Source organism: Nothobranchius furzeri, chromosome 18 (genome assembly GCF_043380555.1).
Source record: "Nothobranchius furzeri strain GRZ-AD chromosome 18, NfurGRZ-RIMD1, whole genome shotgun sequence".
In the NCBI taxonomy this organism is placed as follows: domain Eukaryota; kingdom Metazoa; phylum Chordata; class Actinopteri; order Cyprinodontiformes; family Nothobranchiidae; genus Nothobranchius; species Nothobranchius furzeri.
The window spans coordinates 5,275,001-5,294,920 of record NC_091758.1 but is presented as its reverse complement, the minus strand read 5'-3'; the positions used below and the strand labels follow the sequence as shown (position 1 = coordinate 5,294,920).

The following is a 19,920-nucleotide window of genomic DNA, read 5'->3' as shown; positions in this document are numbered from 1 at the left end:
CTTTCTTCTAACCGTGGCTCATGTAGGGAAATAGGGGTGGAAGATTATTTTCATGGCCTGTATGTTAAACTCAGAGTGACTGATCATATTTCTGAAAGAACGAGTAAAAATGGATTCTCGGGTTTATAAGGATCTTGTTTCAAAAAAGAAATGATTCTTACAAACGGTATAGGCAGAGATAAAATCTTTGGTTTTTAACAAGATATTCGTGTGCACTGTTGTATTTTTTTAACTCTATTCTGAATCCACGTGCTTTCCCAAAACATCCCAATCACTTAATTTTAATCATAAAAAGGAACCAGCAGACAGCAAAGTGACCCAAACCAAAAGTTCGCGTATGACCCCGTTCTGAGGCGGGTCATCTCCAGCGGAGCCTCTGCCTTTCAGAAGTTTGCACATCACGTTTTCAGTCTTCCGTCTCATCTCACCTGAGTAGGTATCTGTGCTTGCAGATCGTTCTGCTCTGTTTCCATGGAGACACCCGGGGTGGTGGTTACCAAATGCTGGCTCTGGCTGTCCGTTGCTGGGCTCGACATCCCAGGCTGGCTGGCTCCGGTCTTCACGTCTGATCCATTCCCGAAGGCCAAGATGGCATTTTCTGCAACACAAAAGCAGAAATAAAAGGAGTTAGTGACACATCTGGCTTCCAAAAGGAAACTTTTGGCATGAGTCACGCCCGATCATCTCTTGACAGTGACAGGTTATGGAATAATTTCAGAATGGGAGACCTTTTATTGTGAGTTTCAGGTTTCTTTATTACGATCCATAAAATTCAATCTGCAAAAAACACACGGACAAGAATCGACGCAATTTCAACCCTTCTCAACTGGATTAGAATCTGTATTTTCTGCTTACAGATGAGAAAATTCACAGCTGAAGATAAAAAAAAACAACAACCCTGAATACAAGTACTTCAAATGTATGTGATGCTATCTCTGCCGGCCACTCGGCAAGGAAAATGTCTACAAATGTAAAACATTCTGTTCTGCTAATCATACCTGGCGAATAAGATCAAACATGCTGTTCCCGAGACTGACTAGATACTGCTCTTCAGTCTCGCTACTTGTGTCATTATGTAAGACAAGAAGGTGTGTGAGTAAAAATTCATCAGACCTTTAGAACACATTTGGTTTTTCTGCTAAACACAAACGTGTCGGAGTCACACAACTCTTAGCACGAATCAGATCTGTGCTGCCAGGGCAGCAGCTCCTCCAGTGGTATTCCCTGGCCAGCATGGAGACACAATTCTTCCAGCCAACCTGTCCTGGGTCGACTCTGCATACTGCCGGCAGGACAACATCTCCACTGGGAGATCCAAAGTCCAAACCACCAAAGTGAGGACTGGTTCAGTTTCATCTTCACGGCTTCAGCGTCCACATCACTGCAGATGCTGGCCCAACCTGCTGGCCAGTCTCCACACCCTTCTTCCCTCACTCATGAGCTAGACCCTGGGATACTTTACCTGTTCCACTTGAGGTAAAACAAACACTAGAAACACTTAAAAGATTCAAAAGATAAAAAAATAAGAATAAATGCTGAATAAATGCAGATTTTAATGAAAAAAATATTTAAAAAAATAGAGACAGAAGTAATGAATACCACTGATGTGTGCTTTATTTAAAATCAACTTGCTCGTGTGTAATTTGGTTATTCCACATTCAGTGTTACTGCAAAAATAAGTTTGTTTCCAAATGAAAAGGTTCAAACGTTCATATTTGCAGATAAATGAAATGTGCACATTTGCCGTCACTTTTTAATAAATATTGAGTTTGGCCCCCGTCTTCGTCCGAGTTTTTCATTTTGGCCCAGCGTGAATTTGGGTTTGACACCCCTGCTCTACAAGGTCCTCCATATATTACTGAGCTGTTAAAGCCTTATGCTCCAACCCGAGCCCTCAGGTCCACCCGGCGAACCTTCTAGAAGTTCCAAAAAAGTCGAGGTGATGCTCCTTCCAGACTGTTGCACCCCGACTTTGGAATAATCTTCCTTTATGCTTACGTTGTACTGACAGTCTGGACACAGAAAAAACAGCTAAAGACCCTTTTATTTAAAGCTGCTTTTAGTTAAACCTAAGTTCTTATTTTTAACTCAAATTCATAATCATCTTTCATTTGTTTTATGTTAATCTATTTCTGTTTTAAGATCATTATGATTTTACGACTTTATGTTTTGTTTGTTTTGATCAGCGAAGCACTTTGTGATGTCTGTGATGAGTGCTATGTAAATACCATTTGCTTACTACTCACTACTTACTTACTTACTTACTTGCACATGGACCTCAACCCCAAGCCCAGCTCCAGGGTGAGACCTTTGTCACCCTCTAGGCCTGGTTCTTTGGTTCAACACAGATAAAAGGTCCAATGGGAGGCCCTAATAAAGACGAAAGTACTCCCAGAACACATAGCTCCTAGGATCATTAAGGCACTCAAACTCATTGGTTTAAGAAGGAGAGTCATCAAAGTGTATCATCACATATTAACCGTTTTTAACTCCACTATTTCTGTTTTGTTCGACCAATAAAACTTTGCATTTCTCCACCATGATTCATTTGAAACTAAGGTCGCAGTTACATGCATTAAACAGCAGGACGTATTTTAACAGTGCTTTTATTCACTCAGTGAAAACCAAGGACATATGCTCTCAGGCCCTCTCAGGCCAGCAGTTCTTTTTCTAACTTCGTTCGGTGTTTCACTATGGGAATCGACCTGGCGTGACCAACTACGGAAGCTCCAATGACATCACGTCTGTCCCTGACAGACTGGTTGCGCCGTGCCCAGGCTCCGCCCACCCAGTATATACATGGCCAACCAACCCCTCCTACTCATTCTCGCTTTCTTCCCGTGAGAAACTACAATTTGCTCCCTCAGCGATTTTCAGGCCATCTTTGGTTAGCTGCTTAACTGTTCCCAGGCGTACCGTTAGGATACGTCGCTGAACGCAGTACCAACGCAGTCTGGATTTTAGCTGAGTAAGTGCTTCTAGTCACTTGTCACACTTCACTAGGAACAGTCAACGCGTCACGGCGAACTGCTCCTACTGCTGCTCGGTTGTCATTGACGGAGTAGAATTAGCGAGTGTGGCTCAAGCTAACGCGTTGAGGCGAGCTTGTCCTGTGCTTATTTAGCATTTATTTGCTAATGAGCTACTTTGATGCAGCTGACGTGTCACGAGTTGCCCTAGATGCCCTAGATATGTAATATAGCTTTAGTTGCAGACTTACACCTGCTAACTAGCTTGCTACACTTTTTCAGACTAACGTGTCACGACGAGTCAGACTGTCAGATATGGCTTCCAACCCTGCCCCGACGGACGGGTCGGAACCGAAGGCCAAAGAGGCTTTATCCCGCCTGTGCCTGGCATCATGTGGGGCTTCAATTTCAGCCAGGGACCCTCATCCTATGTGCATAGCTTGCATGGGTGCTGCTCAGGCCCAGGCATCGCTGGCTAACCCGCAGACATGCCCTCACTGCTCCTCCATGCCGGAGAAGATAAGGGAAAGGAGGCTTAGGGTGGCAGTGGCTAACGGCCGGGACCCAGGCCTCGGCTCGGGCACGCCTGTTGATACAGGTGACAACCATCAGCCACGAGCCTTCACTAGCTGGGCGGATATGATGGAAGAGGAGCCCCCGCTACCTCCTCTGTTCGAGGGGCTGGTGGACAGTGGGCTGCTCGATGCGGGTGATGACGAGGCTGGAGGTGATGCGAACTCAGACCTCCTTGACTTGGACATGGAAGAGGAGGAAGAGGATTCCACTTTCCCAGCTCAATGCTCTAGGCCATCTAGCGGCACTGGGGTGGCATCGCAGGGGGACGCCGATCTGTACGAGGTTTGCAGACGAGCGGCGACAAAGCTCAACATTCAGTGGCCTGCAGCCCGAGGGGCAGAAGGGGTGGAACGAGACCTGTATGATGGTAAGAATCTCCCACTATCCTCCGCTCCACCCCAAGACCTCTTCCAGGCTGTCCCAGCATGCATGAGAGAAATGAGCCGTTACTGGTCCAGCCCATTTAAGAGCAAACTCCCCACCAAGGGATGCTCTAAACTGGAGTTGCATGGAATGGGGGACTTGGGGCTGGCCGAACCCCCAATGGTGGAGCCTTCAGTGGCATACCACCTTCACCCCAACCGCAGATCCATGTCAGCATCTTCCAGCATCTCTCTCCCATCTAAAACGGATCATCTCCCGGCATCCATTTTGCAGAGGATGTACAAATATGCTGGCCAATCTGTGTGTTCCCTCAATGCGGTTACTCTCTTGTCATCTTATCAAGGATAAATCTTGGAGGAAATGGGTCGTCAGCTGGACTCTGGGGCACCTAACCCGGCTTTATGGGATGAAATCTGTGTGGTGAATGATCTCATCCTGCGCTCCTCTAGAGGAGCAGTCCAGGGCTGTGGATGTGTGATGGGTTTGGCGGTTTTGGGTGAGAGAGCCTTGTGGCTAAACCTGTCAGGCCTAGGTGACATCCAGAAAGCTGATGTCATGGATGAAGCATATGAACCTACCAAAGGTCTCTTTGGCCCTGCCTTGGAGAAGATGACTGAGACAAGTACCCGCAGAAAGCAGGAAGGTGAGGCCTTCAATCTCTGCTTGCCTCGTAAACATAACCCTCAGCCACCTCAGGCACCAAAGCCTGGATTTGCGGCCGCCGCCTCAGCGGCAAAGGGTCGACAGGGTGGTGCTAGACCACAGCGATCAGCAGGTGGTCAGTCAAACAAGATGGAGAACCCTCGCCCATGGGGGAAGCACTCTTTTGCAGCAGCAGCTGCCAGGAACCTCTCATCTCACCCCTGCAAGGGCAAGAGGAAGAAGACATCCTAGCTGCTCTTGCTTCTCCTCTCCGGAAGAAGAGGAGGTTTTCAGAGGTACAAACAGACCTCTGTGTTCAGGGTTCAGACACTCCTGTGGTTCCCAGCCCAGCAGGAGTTTTGTTAGCTCCTCCCTCGTCAGTTCAGAGAGACGAGGGTGTGGAGCAGAAAACGCAGTGTCACCAAACACTTTTCAGTTTTCGAATGAGCACACAGTCAGTGTCACCAAGCACTTTGTTCCCAAATGTGTGCAAACATGTTCAGGGGGACCGTTTAAAAATAAAGACAGCTTTTTTGCAGCCAGGCATTCAGCCAAGGGCAGACAGCTCTCCACAAAAAATAATAAACAAACCCCATCAGGTCCCTCTGCGCCCAGCAGAGGGCCTTCTCGCTCTTCCCACGGGACGAGTCGAGGCTGCTCGGGTGATGACGTCACCCAACAGCGGCTCGCTTTCGGCGCGGGGCGAGAGGTGGCGCGCATCCGCAGTTCCCTCGTGGGTTCTGATGACAGTTTGTCGGGGTTACAGGCTTCAGTTTGCCTCAAAACCGCCCTGTTTCAACGGGATAATACAGTCAGTGGCAAGAGAGGATTCTGCGCATATCCTGGAAAATGATATCGCTTCACTGTTGGACAAAAACGATCAGGATGGTGCCGAGCAATGAGGCCCACCAGGGTTTTTATTCGCCCTACTTCCTCATTCCAAAGAAGGAAGGGAAATCTCTCCGTCCCATACTCGACCTGCCGGTGTTAAACAGACACGTACGCAAGTACACTTTCAGAATGTTGACTCACTAAACACTCTGCCGTTCCGTCCGCCCAGGAGATTGGTTTGTCACATGTGTGTGGAGGCAGCGCTGTCCTCACTGAGGACTCGTGGGATCAGAATTTTCTCTTACATAGACGATTATCTGATTTGCGCTCCCTTCTGGGAGCAAGCAGCCAGCGACGCGCTGGTGGTGTTGAACCATCTAACCGACCTGGGGTTCAAAATAAACTGGACAAAGAGCAGTTTATTCCCCATACAGTTCACAGAATATCTGGGTCTTCAGATAGACTCACTCTCATCGTGTTTCGCTGTCAGAAGAGAGGATCGCGTCCTTCACACAGTGTGTCGCACGTTTTCAGTTAGGAATCCGTGCATCGTACAGACTTTGCCTGCGCCTTCTCGGCCTCATGGCGTCGATGATTTCTGTGGTGCGACTGGGGCTTCTTATGATGAGAGATGTTCAGCGGTGGGTGAGGTCGTTAAGACTGTGCTCCCGCCATCATCTCCACCGCAGAGTGAAAATAACTCCGGCGTGCATGTCGTCTCTCCAGCCTTGGAGAGACCAAAAGTTCTCACAGCTGGGGTTCCGCTGGGGGCGGTGGTGTCCAGAGTTACCATGATGATGGACGCGTCTCTTACAGGTTAGGGGGCCACCTTGATGGGGAGAGCAGTGAACGGCATTTGGTCACGCAGTTTGAAACGGGTTCACATACATGTGCTGGAACTCCTAGCGGTGTTTCTTGCTTTAAAGCACTTCCTGCCCCACTTAAGGGGCCATCATGTCTTAGTGAAGACGGACAACACCACAGTGGTAGCTTATATCAACGTCAGGGCGGGACACGCTCCCTACAGTTGCACTCACTAGCCAAGGAAATAATTGTGTGGTGCAGCTCCAGACTCCTCTCAGTCCGCGCAACACACGTGGTGGGCAGCTGGAACTGAGGGGCAGACCTTCTGCCCAGAGGAAATCCTCTGTATGGAGAATGGACACTCCACCCCCAGGTGGTGCACCAAATATGGCAGAGATTTGGTCAGGCTACCGTAGAGCTCTTCGCCTCATGGGAAAGCGCCCACTGCCCACTCTTCTTCTCCCTGACAGACGCGGACGCGCCTCTGTGAGTCGACGCATTGGCTCACCAGTGGCCAAGAGTGTTGCTGTACGCGTTTCCTCCTCTCAGTCTGATTTCCCCATTCTAATAAGAGTGAGGGAACAGGGCCTGTCTTTGATCTTGGTGGCTCCATTGTGGCCATCCAAGCCGTGGGTGGCAGAAATAATCCAGATACTTTGGGACAAACCGTGGCCCCTGCCTGTCCGCAGGGATCTCCTGTCCCAAGCCAGGGGAGAGATTTATCACCCTCACCCAGACCGCTTGTCTCTGTGGGCCTGGCCCGTGAGAGGTGGAATCTGAGCGTGGCAGGCCTGCCCCCAAGTGCCACTGACACCATTCAAAACACTAGGGCCCCCTCAACTCGCTCTCTTTACAGCTGTAAATGGAGGGTTTTTGAGGGGTGGTGTGAAGAAAAACACGTTATCCCTTTTCAGTGTTCGGTGGGGATGTACTCTGTTTTTTGCAGAGTCTGGTGGACAAGGGTAAAGCTTTCTCCACTATTAAAGTGTGTCTGGCTGCAATTTCTGCATGCCATGTGGGGTTTGGTGACAAACCAGTGGGGCAACACCCATTAGTGAGTCGCTTCATGAAGGGTGCTCGCCGTAAGCTACCAGTCTTTAGGCGACTGGTACCACTGTGGGACCTCTCTCTTGTTCGGGAGGTCCTCTGTCATCATCCTTTTGAGCCGGTAGATGGGGCTGGATTGAAATACCTCTCTTTAAAAACTGCACTGCTCGTAGCTTTAACTACTGCAAAGAGAGTGAGTGACCTTCAGGCATGGTCAGTCAGTCCCTCGTGTTTACGATGGGCCCCTGGCTACACTAAAGACTGTCTGCGGCCCAATCCAGCTTTTGTGCCTAAAGTAAGAGTCATCTTATAGCTGCTCCCCTGTGGAGCTGCTGGCTTTTCACCCACCTCCTTTTTCCTCAGCAGAAGAGCAGAAGCTTAATCGTCTCTGCCCTGTTCGAGCTTTAAGGGCTTATATGGGCAGGACTGCTGGTCTCAGAAAATCAGACCAGTTGTTTGTTTCTTGGGCCACGGCCCATAAAGGCAAACCTGTGTCTCGCCAGAGACTGGCACACTGGATTGTAGAAGCAATCAGCCTTTCATATAGGTGCAAAGGTGCTGAACCCCCTCTGGGGGTGAAGGCTCATTCTACAAGGAGCATGGCCACATCTTGGGCCCTGTTTCGTGGGGTGTCAGTCCAGGATATCTGTGCAGCAGTTAGCTGGGCCATGCCGCTAACTTTTGTGCGGTTTTACAGGCTGGATGTGTCTCAGCCTTCGCTGGTGCATTCAATGCTGGAGGCAGGATGCACAGCATCTGCTTAGTGGTTAAGCAGAATTTTTGCTGCAGCTCGCTTCGGGATGGACATGAATTCCGGGAGTGGGCCATATCTCTCATAGTGAAACACCAAACGAAGTTAGAAAAAGAACATAGGGTTACGTTATGTAAACCCCAGTTCTTTGATAACAGAGTGAGGTGTTTCCCCAACAGTTCCCTTCTTTTGGTGACGGTAAGAAATCGTCCGAATGAGTAGGAGGGGTTGGTTGGCCGTGTATATACTGGGTGGGCGGAGCCAGGGCATGGCGCAACCAGTCTATAAGGGACAGACGTGATGTCATTGGAGCTTCCGTAATTGGTCACGCCAGGGCGATTCCCATAGTGAAACACCTCACTCTGTTATCAAAGAACCGGGGTTCACATAACATAACCCTACGTTTTGTTGGTTAGTAAAATATGAGCACCATACAGGGTCACGAGCAGCAGAGCACCCACTGTAGAATGTCCTCTGTCTTCTTACACAACAGAAAATGTGGAAAGTCTTCTCGTCATTTTCAAATGTTAATACAGTCGATCAGCCGGAGGCAAGAATCAGATTAACTAAACAAGCTAAAAGCAAAGGCAACCCCACTATGACTTTCACAATAAAGTTGGGAGAACGTGGGCGGCTTTGTGCTTTCTGCTTGAGAAGAAAAACAGGACACCTGTGTAGAGTTTACATTTAAACACAATGAAACAATCCTCATAAGAGCACAGTCACCTATGTGTCCTTCAGATGACATTAGCATTAATGGCTCATCTACATTATGTTATTAATGGAGGCAGTATGTAGTAACTTAATCACTGCACCTAATTAGGAAACAACACAAATTTTTAAAATTTTATTCTGCAAATATTAGTTTCCCATTGTCACCTCCTGTAGGGGTGATACCATTGTGACCCACCTCTCTGTTGCAACTTTAGCTGTCTGACTTAAAGATGTAAAGAAGGTGGTCACACTCAGAGACATGAGGCAGCATGTGAGATTATTTACATTTTATATCACTGGTAGTACAACCCTCTAAACATGAAAACATTACATTAGCATTTTGGCTCATGCTGAGCTACACAAAGCTAACGCTACATGCTAAAATGAAAGTATTCCCATTCCTGCCACTCTAATAAAAAATGTGTATATCAAAATAATCACTTAACTATCTCATAATAATGAAATCATATCACATAATAACGACTTAACTACCTCATAACAATGAGATATTATTTCATAACAGTGACTTAGCTAGATATATCTCAGCTAAGTCATAATTATCTCATAATTATGATCCAGTATCTCATAACAATGAAATAATTTCTATAGCTAAGTAATGTGAGATATTATCTCAATCTTATGAGATAGTTGTCATTATTATGAGATATTATCTGAGTATTATTAGATAGTAAAGTCATAATTGAGACAGTAGCTCATAATAATGAGACATTATCTCATAATTATGAGCTACTATCTCATAATTATAACTTTCTGTCAGAGCCCAAGCCTCCAGGCCGGGCTCTCCCAGATGACCGGCTTCTGTCTCGGACCACATTACCCAGCATGCCCCTCGCGGGGATTCCCTCCACGTTGCATCTGCGTCATCCATGTCTATATATGGAAGACACCACACCGGCTCTTCACTCAGTCATCGTTCCACCGTGTTCCATGATCAGAGTATTCAGAAGCTAATACAGCTTAACCTCCACCTGTCTAACTCAGACCTCATCCTTCCATCAGCCTTTCCAGCACCGCTTGCAGCCAGCAGTCCCTAATAAAGCTCGTACTCCCGAAACCAGTCTTCGAGTCTGACAGGATGACTGAGTCCATTAATCCAGCGGAGTTCGAGCAGATGAAGAGGAAGTTGGAGCAGGTTGTTAGCGAGAACGTTCAGCTCCACGCCTTGGTCGACCGGCTTAACACCAGGCTGAACTCCCAGACCGATCTCTCCCTGCAGATGTCTACTGCCGTCACGGCACTCCAGCAGCAGGTTCATGCACTCCAGTTGCAAGCCCTCACTCCACCGACGGGAGAGCCACACTTCAGTCTCCCGGAGAAGTGGAATGGAGAGACGGGGAGTCCAGAAGGTCTGCTTGCTACCCTCGACATGCAGTTCGAGTGCCACCCAGGACGCTTCCCCACTGCGCGCTCTCGGGTGGCACAGCTCACCTCCCTGCTCTCCGGACGTGTGGCAGAGTGGGCCGCTGCGCTCTACAACTCCAAATCACTGGAGTGCAACGACTACGCTGCATTCGTGGCCGCCCTCAGAAAGACTTTTGTTCCACCCGGCAGCGAAATGGGGGCAGAGACACGACTCCTAATACTCCGCCAGAAGGAGCGCTCTGTGTGCGCATATGCGTCGGAGTTCCGCACCATCTCCGCTAAGCTGCGGTGGGATGACTCTGCCCTTCGAGCCATCTTCTTGGAGGGACTGGCAATCTACATCCGGGATGAGATGGCGAGCAAGGAGCTACCCCAGACCCTGGATGAAGTTGTGGATCTGGCGTTGCGCATGGATCAGCGGGTTTTGGTTCGGCCCAAGCCTCCCATTTGCCCATCCAGGGTGCCTGGACTTTTTCCTCATCCCCCCACGCCTACTCCCGGACCCGTTGCCACTGAAAAGCCCATGCAACTGGGCCACCTTCCTCCGGAGGAGAGACAGCGACGGTGGCGCGAGGGCCTCTGCGCCTATTGTGGTTCCCCCGACCACAGACGCATGAACTGCCCCCTCCGTTCGGGAAACGAAGGAACCCACTGAGTCTCGGGGTCGCTCAGCCTGGGTCACCTCCAACCCCTGCCCTTTCCAATCGGCTCCTTCTGCACGTCACCCTCCAATATGGCGAGACCTCGCTCCAGATGCACGTGCTCGGTGGACTCGGGAGCCGCTGACAATTTTATGGATGTGGATCTGGCTGAACGCCTACGGATCCCCACTTGGAGAGGGTTGTACCAGTGACCACGGTGGATGGCAGGCCCCTCCAGCCTTACCCTGTCCAGAGCCGAACGCAGTCTCTCCAGATTACAGTCCAGGGCCACCGGGAGACCCTCCATTTCCTGATTATCCGTGCTCCCTCCTCTCCTCTAATCCTGGGGTTTCCCTGGCTCCGCCTCCACGACCCACGGATCTCCTGGTCCCAAGCTCGCCTTCTGGAATGGGGGGTCCAGTGCCGGACCCACCTTTCTCCTCCTCCACCTCGACCTGACTGCCCGGAAGGTGGCTCCGGTTCGGCGCCACCCAATCTGCCACCGCCCTATCGGGATCTGGCTGCGGTGTTCGATAAGCAGCGAGCCACCGCACTGCCGCCTCACCGTCCATACGACATGGAGATCAAGCTCCAGCCAGGAACCAGTCCACCCCGGGGGGCGCCTTTTTTCTCTCTCCCCCGCCGAGTCCAGAGCTATGGAGGACTATATTGACCAGGCCCTCCGGCAGGGTTTCATCCGACCCTCGTCGTCCCCAGGTGCCGCAGGCGTCTTCTTTGTGAGGAAAAAGGAGGGTGATCTCCGCCCCTGTATCGACTACAGAGGACTGAAAAGATCACAGTCAGAGATCGCCATCCTCTGCCGCTCCTCAAGTCCGCCCTGGATGCCATCTCCCAGGCGCGGATTTTCACCAAGCTGGACCTCCGGAGCGCCTACAACCTGGTCCGTATCAAAGCTGGAGATGAGTGGAAGATGGCGTTCATCACCCCCACCGGTCACTGGGAGTACCAGGTCATGCCCTTCGGACTGTGCAATAGCCCCGCCGTTTTCCAATGCTTCATCAATGATGTCCTCCGTGACATGTTGGGACGGTGGGTGTTTGCCTACCTGGACGACATCCTGATATACTCCAAGTCAGAGGCTGAACACCGCCACCATGTTCACGTTGTCCTGACCCGGCTCCTGGACAACAACCTGTTCTGCAAGCCCGAGAAGTGCTCCTTCCACCAGCGGTCCGTTCCATTCCTGGGCTACCAGATTTCGGATCAAGGTCTACCCATGGACCCTCAGAAAGTCCAGGCGGTTAAGGACTGGCCCCTACCTACCAGCCTAAAGCAACTGCAGAGCTTTCTGGGTTTCTGCAACTTCTACCATCGATTTATCAAAGACTTTAGCACTATTGTAGCATCTCTCACTTCTCTCACCCGACAGAGCCCTCCTGGTCAACCGCTCCGGCTCACCCCAGACGCCGTTCGGGCCTTCCACTACCTAGTCGCTCGTTTCACATCGGCTCCTATCCTGTGCCACCCGGACCAGGCAGTCCCTTTTGTGGTCGAGGTCGACGCCTCGGATGTCGGCGCCATCCTGTCCCAAGGCGGCCCCGACGACAGGCTACATCCCTGCGCCTACTTCTCCAGGAAGTTCTCCACCACCCAGCAGAAGTACGGCATGGGGGATCGTGAACTGCTGGCCATAAAATGAGCGTTGGAGGAATGGAGGCAGTAGCTTCTGGGCACCACTCAGCCGTTTACCTTCTGGACTGACCACCAGAACCTAACCCACATACGGTCCGCCAAGCAGTTAAATCCTCGCCAGGCACGCTGGGCCCTCTTCTTCGAACCCTACGAGTTCCATCTCGCCTATCGCCCCGGGACAAAGAACCAGAAGGCGGACGCCCTCTCCCGCCAGTTCACCCATTCAGCGCCCACGTCCGAGCCGGCGCCCATCCTCCCGGAGCACCGTTTTGTGGCCCACCTTGGGTGGCCGTTGGAGGAGGCCATCCAAAACGCCCTGCGGGGTGACCCAGCGCCACCAAAGACCCCCGCTGGTCGGCTCTACGTCCTCTCGGCCTGTCGCAGTGAGGCGTTGGCCTGGGCCCACTCATCATGCTTGTCTGGTCACGCAGGCTTCTCTCGGACTCTCAGGTTCCTTAAATGGGCTCTATGGTGGCCACATATGGAGAGGGACGTTAAGGAATTCACGAGCGCCTGTGACGTCTGCGCCCGCTCTAAGGCATCCACCCAGGCTCCGGTTGGCACCCTCAGACCTCTTCCGGTGACCAGCTGCCCCTGGTCCCATGTGGGGCTGGACTTTGTCACGGGTCTCCCGCCGGTCAACGACCTTGACACCATCCTGATGGTCACTGACCGGTTTTCCAAGGCTGTTCACTTCATCGATCTCCCGGGCCTCCCCTTGGGCCGACGCACTGCAGAACTGTTTCTGGAGAACGTGGTGCGTCTCCACGGGTTCCCGGTCGACGTGGTCTCGGATCGTGGTCCCCAGTTCACGGCCCATTTCTGGAAAGCCTTCTGCCATCTAGTGGGAGCTTCTGTCAGCCTGTCTTCGGGCTACCACCCACAGACAGACAGTCAAACGGAGCGGGCAAACCAACAGTTGGGCCGGTACCTCCGCTGCTTTGTCTCGGCCCAGCCCTCGCAGTGGCATAAGTACCTCCTCTGGGCGGAGCTGTCTCATAATCTCCACACCTCCTCGGCCACTCAGATGTCCCCTTTCGAGGTCTGATATGGCTACCAGCCTCCGGTCTTTGCCCACCAGGAACCCGAAGTCGCGGTGCCGGCCGCTCAATCCCTGGTGAGGCGCTGCAAGAACGCATGGATCAAGGCACGGGCCTCCATCACCCAGGCCAACGCCCGTTAATCCCACCAACACCTCCGCCGGCACCGCCCGGGTCCCTCCTATGCTCCAGGGGACAGGGTCTGGGTGTCCACGGCAGGCCTCCAGGTCCGTGCCGGTTCCAGGAAGCTTGCTCCCCGGTTTCTCGGACCCTACCCCGTGCAGAAGGTCATCAACCTGGTCACGTACCGGCTGCGGCTGCCTACAAGCCTTCACGTCCATCCCACCTTCCACACCTCCCGGCTCAAGCCTTATGTGGAATCCTCACTCCTGCCGCCTCGGGCTCCAGCACCTCCGCCGGCCCGCTTTCTCGACAGTGAGCCCATCTACACCGTCCGGCGCATTCTGGACGCTCGCCGCCGGGGTCGGGGTTGGCAATACCTTGTGGATTGGGCGGACTACGGCCCCGAGGAACGCTCCAGGGAGCCGGCCCGCTCCATCTTGGACCCTGCCCTCATCTCGGACTTCTGGGCCCACCGAGGTGGCCCGGGAATTCGGGAGCCGTCCATGGACCGGGGGGTCCTGTCAGAGTCCAAGCCCCCAGGCCGGGCTCCCCCCAGCTGACCGGCTTCTGTCTCGGACCACATTACCCAGCATGCCCCTCGCGGGGATTCCCTCCACGTTGCACCTACGTCATCCATGTCTATATATGGAAGACGCCACACCGGCTCTTCACTCAGTCATTGTTCCACCATGTTCCATCATCAGAGTATTCAGAAGCTAATACAGCTTAACCTCCACCTGTCTAACTCAGACCTCATCCTTCCGTCAGCCTTTCCAGCACCGCTTGCAGCCAGCAGTCCCTAATAAAGCTCGTACTCCCGAAACCAGTCTTCGAGTCTGACACTTTCCTATCTCATAATAATGAGATAGGAAAGTAATTATGAGATTTTATCTAAGAACAATAAGATAATATATATAGCTATGTGATAATGAGACACAAATTATCTATTTTTCAATCTAATTTGCGGTAATGAGCTTCCATGAAAAAAGCACATGTTAAAGTTTTAATAATAAAGTAAGGATGCATTCCAAGTTCTGGCTTCAGATCTGCAGCCACTGGAAACATCTCCTCGCTGTCACACCCTCAGTGTGAGCTGCAAACGACTGCTGCTTCTGACACCTTTCAGGCGCTGACACAGAAAAGAGGACGTGTGGTAGAAGTCCTTTGTAATTACAGGTTCCCATAGAAATAAAAGTCACTGGATAAAAACCTCATTTTTCATCTGTGTACAGCTAATAAAGATGAATGTTTACAATAAACTGATGTAAACCTAAATAATATCACATATGTCGCCCATATTATTTGCGCAGAGAGTTCACCAGTGATGTCTTGGCAACCGTTTATATTCCACCTTCTGCCATTGCTGAAAATGCATGTGATACCATCAGTTCCGTTGTCGCTAAGCTACAAACCCAGCACCCCAATGCATTTGTGGCTATATCTGGTGATTTTAATCATGCCTCGCTCTCTGCTACACTTCCAACATTTCATCAGTTTGTCAGCTGCTCCACCAGAGAAAACAAGACATTGGATTTGTGTTATGCAAATGTAAAGAATGCATACATGTCCAATACAAGACCTCCTCTGGGACAATCAGAACACAATCTTGTTTTTCTTTGCTCAGAATACAATCCACTTGTTCAGAGGCAACCTGTGACAGGAAGAACTGTGAGAAAATGGTCACAGGATGCTGAAGAAGCCCTGCAGGGTTGTTTTGAGACCACCGATTGGATGACTCTCTGCCAAGGATATGAAGAGGACATCAATGCCATGACTGGATGTGTCACTGACTATATAAACTTCTGTGTGGACTACATCATACCCACCAGAAAAGTGACATGCTTCGCTAATAACAAACCCTGGATCACCAGTGAACTGAAGAATCTGCTAAATGAGAAAAAAAGCCTTCAAGGAGGGAGACAGGGAATTACTGAGGAGTATACAGAAGCAACTGAAGATCAAGATCAGAGACAGCAGGGAGGCATACAGGAAGAAGCTGGAGAACAAACTACAGAGGAACAATATCAGAGATGTCTGGTCAGGGATGAAGAAGATCACAGGCTTCAAGCAGAGGAAGGATTGCACAGATGGCAGCCTGGACACAGCCAATGAACTGAACAAGTTCTTCAATAGGTTCAGTTCAGGAACAAACCCATCATCCACCTCGCCTATCCCCGGCCAATCAGACATCCCATCCTCCTCTGATCCAACATTTTCCTGTCACACGCCAGCTCGTTTGTCCTCTAACACAGTCATGGACTCTTCTGGTTCTATAAATCTGTCTTCAACCAAGTCAGGAGATGCTGCTGCCCCATTTACCTCCCCCTCCCACCTATCTGTCTCTAGAAGTCAGGTGAAGAAGCAGCTGGAGAGACTGAACAGGAACAAGGCTGCAGGTCCAGATGGTGTCAGCCCCAGAGTACTGAAGGCCTGTGCAGAGCAGCTCTGTGGGATTCTGCAGCACCTCTTCAGCCTCAGCCTGGCCCAGGAGAAGGTTCCAGTCCTGTGGAAGACATCCTGCCTTGTTCCAGTTCCAAAGAAAACTCGCCCATCAGTCAATGACGACTACAGACCGGTTGCCCTGACATCCCACATCATGAAGGTCCTGGAGAGACTCCTGTTGGCCCACCTGAATAAGCAAACTAGAACATATCCGGACCCGCTGCAGTTTGCTTATCGCCATGGAGTTAGAGTTGAAGATGCCATCATCCAGCTGCTTCAACCATTCCTCTGTCATCTGGACAAAGCAGGCAGCACTGTGAGGGTCATGTTCTTTGATTTCTCCAGTGCATTTAACACAATCCAGCCTGATGTACTTTGCCAGAAACTCCAGAAGACACAGGTGGGGGCCTCAACTATCGCCTGGATTAAAGACTACCTGACAAACAGACCACAGTTTGTGAGGCTGAAGAACTGCACATCAAACCAGGTGATCAGTAACATTGGAGCACCACAGGGGACTGTACTCTCACCATTCCTTTTCACCCTGTACACCTCAGACTTCCAGTACAAATCAGAGACCTGTCATCTACAGAAATACTCAGATGACTCTGCAGTTGTCGGGTGTATCAGAGATGGACAGGAAGCTGAGTACAGAGAGCTGGTGGAGCGCTTTGTGGCATGGTGTGGAAACAATCATCTGACCTTGAATGTGAACAAAACAAAGGAGATGATTTTAGACTTCAGAAGAAAAGGGGTGGAGTCAAACACTGTTTCCATCATGGGAGAAGAAGTGGAGATGGTTGAGGAATACAAATACCTTGGAGTTCACCTGGACAACAGACTGGACTGGAGAAAGAACAGCCAAGCCGTTTACAATAAGGGACACAGCAGACTGCACTTCTTGAGGACGCTTAGGTCCTTCAATGTCTAGCAAGATGCTGCAGATCTTCTACAAGTCTGTTGTTGAGAGTGTAATCTCTTCAGCCATCGTCTGTTGGGGTAGCAGCATCAGAAGCAGGGACCTGAAAAGGCTCAACAGCCTAATAAAAAAGGCTGGTTCTGTTCTGGGGACGACTGTGGAACCGCTGGAGGAGATGATGCAAAGAAGGATTCTCCAGAGAATCAGGAAACAACCACACACACACACACACACACACACACACACACACACACACACACACACACACACACACACACACACACACACACACACACACACACACACACACACACACACACACACACAACCCTGAGCATTCTCTTCACAAGACTGTCCGACAACGGAAGAGTGTCTTCAGTCAGAGGCTTCTTCAGTTTGGCTGCAACACTGACCGCTACTGGAGATCCTTCCTGCCAACAGCCATTGTAATATACAACAACTCTTTGATGACTTGATTATTATTATTACTCTGAGCTACTACAGCAATCAATTTCCCTCTGGGATTAATAAAGTATTTTTGAACTGAATTGAATTGAATTAGTGCATTCGGCACAATGTCTAATTCACTGTCCCCAAAGAAACTCATTAATTCAAGTTCTGGGATCAAGTACAACTAGAATCACTTATGATCACATGATAAATTAATATTCCATAAGCACCCATATTCACCCAGCTAATGGGCTTCTCTGCTGCAATTACATTTGCATGAAAGAAACTTCAATTAAAATATGCTCAAATGAAGACATGAACAAGAGAACTTCCCATTTATATTCCATGCTTGTATTGTAGCATGACTGTGGGTGCTCAGACATAAAAAATCACACCATTATTTCATCTGTTTCTACTGAAAGCCATCAGATCTCAGGGACGACTCACTGGTTATTAGTGAGAGGATTCCTAAGCCTTCAGTGGGGGATCAGGGTGTGACACACAAACATTGATTTCTCACAGGATCAAAACAAATTGATCCATTCTCCCGAGGTGCTCTGCCTTTGCAAACAAGATTTTGCACCAATCAGTGTGGCGACTTCACTCGTCTATGTCTGCTGATGCAAGACGGGGTATCAGCTACTTCACAAAGATGAAGAACTGATGGGTTCCCCACATTACTCCCTTCTTAAGTAAAAAACTAAGGACTTTGATACGAAATAAAAATAGGATGAGAAAATATGGCTCACTGACTCATTTATTCTATTTATTGGTTTTAACTGTTTTAGTTAAAGGTCAGCTTTACTCATATTTTAATATATCTTCAGTGGTCTCTAGTAGGCATGAATGCCTTGTAGGTCATTCTCTGGGGAACCAAGCTCCGGTGCACCTGTATGAGGATGTAGTCAGCTGTTGTAGCTTCAGACGGCAGGATTTGGAGACTTATTTCCTGATATTTAGACATCTCACCTTTGATCGGCTAACACCAACGCGACTCAACTACTGACTCTGTTTACTCTGCACTGCTGATGCTTTATCTCTACAAGTAACACGAGCCTGGAGGAGTTTTGCTGTGTTGTGGAGTTGCTAATGCTAATGTTAGCTTCTAGTAGCTGATACGTTCTTTGCTGTTTCCTGGACGCTAAACCAACAACAGACATCCCCATCGTGAGTCAAATGGGTGAGTTTGTGAATGTTAAGTGACAGTGCGACGTAGATCTGTCAGTATTTTCTAATCCTAGAGTTTTACTGTCTATTTTCAGCTAAAATACATTTTAATGTAGGAGATGGGTGTAGGAGACTATTTTCATGTTCAGCCTGCATGTTAAACTCAGAATAACCGATTATAATCAGAAATAATCATAAAAATTTTTTTTTCAGTTGTTCTGACCTTTAATCGGATCAGGACAGCTGGCCAGTCACATTTTACCTTTGCATGACATGTCTTCCCTTCCAAAAACCAAGATTGACCCCTGAAAAAAAGGAATTTGTATCTTTGTAAACTTTATCCATTTACAAGTGATGCTTGAAAAAACAGAATATGGTTCTTTGAGCACGTTTAACCCTGGACAAGTCTCCAGTCCATCAGAGGGACACGGAGACATTCACACTCCTTCACACATAGGGACACTCTAGAGTGTGGATGACTTGGACATATTTGGACTGTGGTGGGGGACAACTCCTGGCAGAAAGGCCATAGCAGGGATTTGAATCTGCCCCCTTCATAACAGAACCATCACGCAGCATAGTTGTATTTTCTGTTACATTTGAAGAAACATTTCATGATTTATGTCTTTATGTTTATATTTTATAAAGTTTCCTGACTTCTGCAGCAGATGAGATTTCAGAGAATGTGCAGGCGTTAGCAAGGTGAAGCTGTGTATCAGAATGCTAATGGTGCCTTGGGTCAAATGTGTTGGTGGGACAGGTATGCTGGAGCACTATAAGTGTGCTGTTGCCCCTCAGCATCCAGCAGTGAGAGCTTGGCAGACTAAAGGACGGGAGGTGCAACACCAGCTGTTCACAGAGACAAAGTGCCAATCGAAATCTTCAGTGGTAGGCTGTTGTGACAGCTACTTTCTAAATCTGTGGACACTGCTGTTTAAGCACACCCACTCTTTCACTTTTAAGTTTTCCCTAAGAACTTTTTTCATACACTGACTTCATAGTTTACCCACAGGCAGCAGATCACATCCACCCTGTCCTCCGCCTGCCTGAAAAATCGCTGGTTACTCTCACTTCCTCCTTTCACTCCGCCCAATGTGAGAGAAATTTTCTAATGACTGCAGAAATAAATTAGCTTCACCTCCATCTGTCCTCTCTTTTGTCCCTGACACACTCAGCGGTTAGAAAATGAAGAAGTCAGTGTTCTGCATGGTGATTTGGCCGTTATTGCTGTGATGAGGAGGTAAGGCAGAGTGACAGCTGTTGTTTAAAACCTGAGTGCACTCACTCTAGAGACGCACTCTTTTCTCAGCAGATTCCCCCTCCTCTGTCTGCAAACAACTGTGACTCTCTCTGCCACTGTTCTTTCTTTATGCCTCATTAGTTT

At 49.5% G+C, this 19,920-nt stretch overlaps 1 protein-coding gene across 1 annotated transcript in view; it reads right to left on the bottom strand.

Moving 5' to 3' along the window:
* The window catches only part of gfra4a (GDNF family receptor alpha 4a), a 342,275-nt gene that overhangs the window by 14,267 nt on the left and 308,088 nt on the right, over nt 1-19,920 (bottom strand). The window contains exon 7 of the mRNA XM_070547213.1: nt 429-598. Within this exon, the coding sequence (XP_070403314.1) occupies nt 429-598 (170 nt within the window). The remainder of the gene's footprint in view (nt 1-428; nt 599-19,920) is intronic.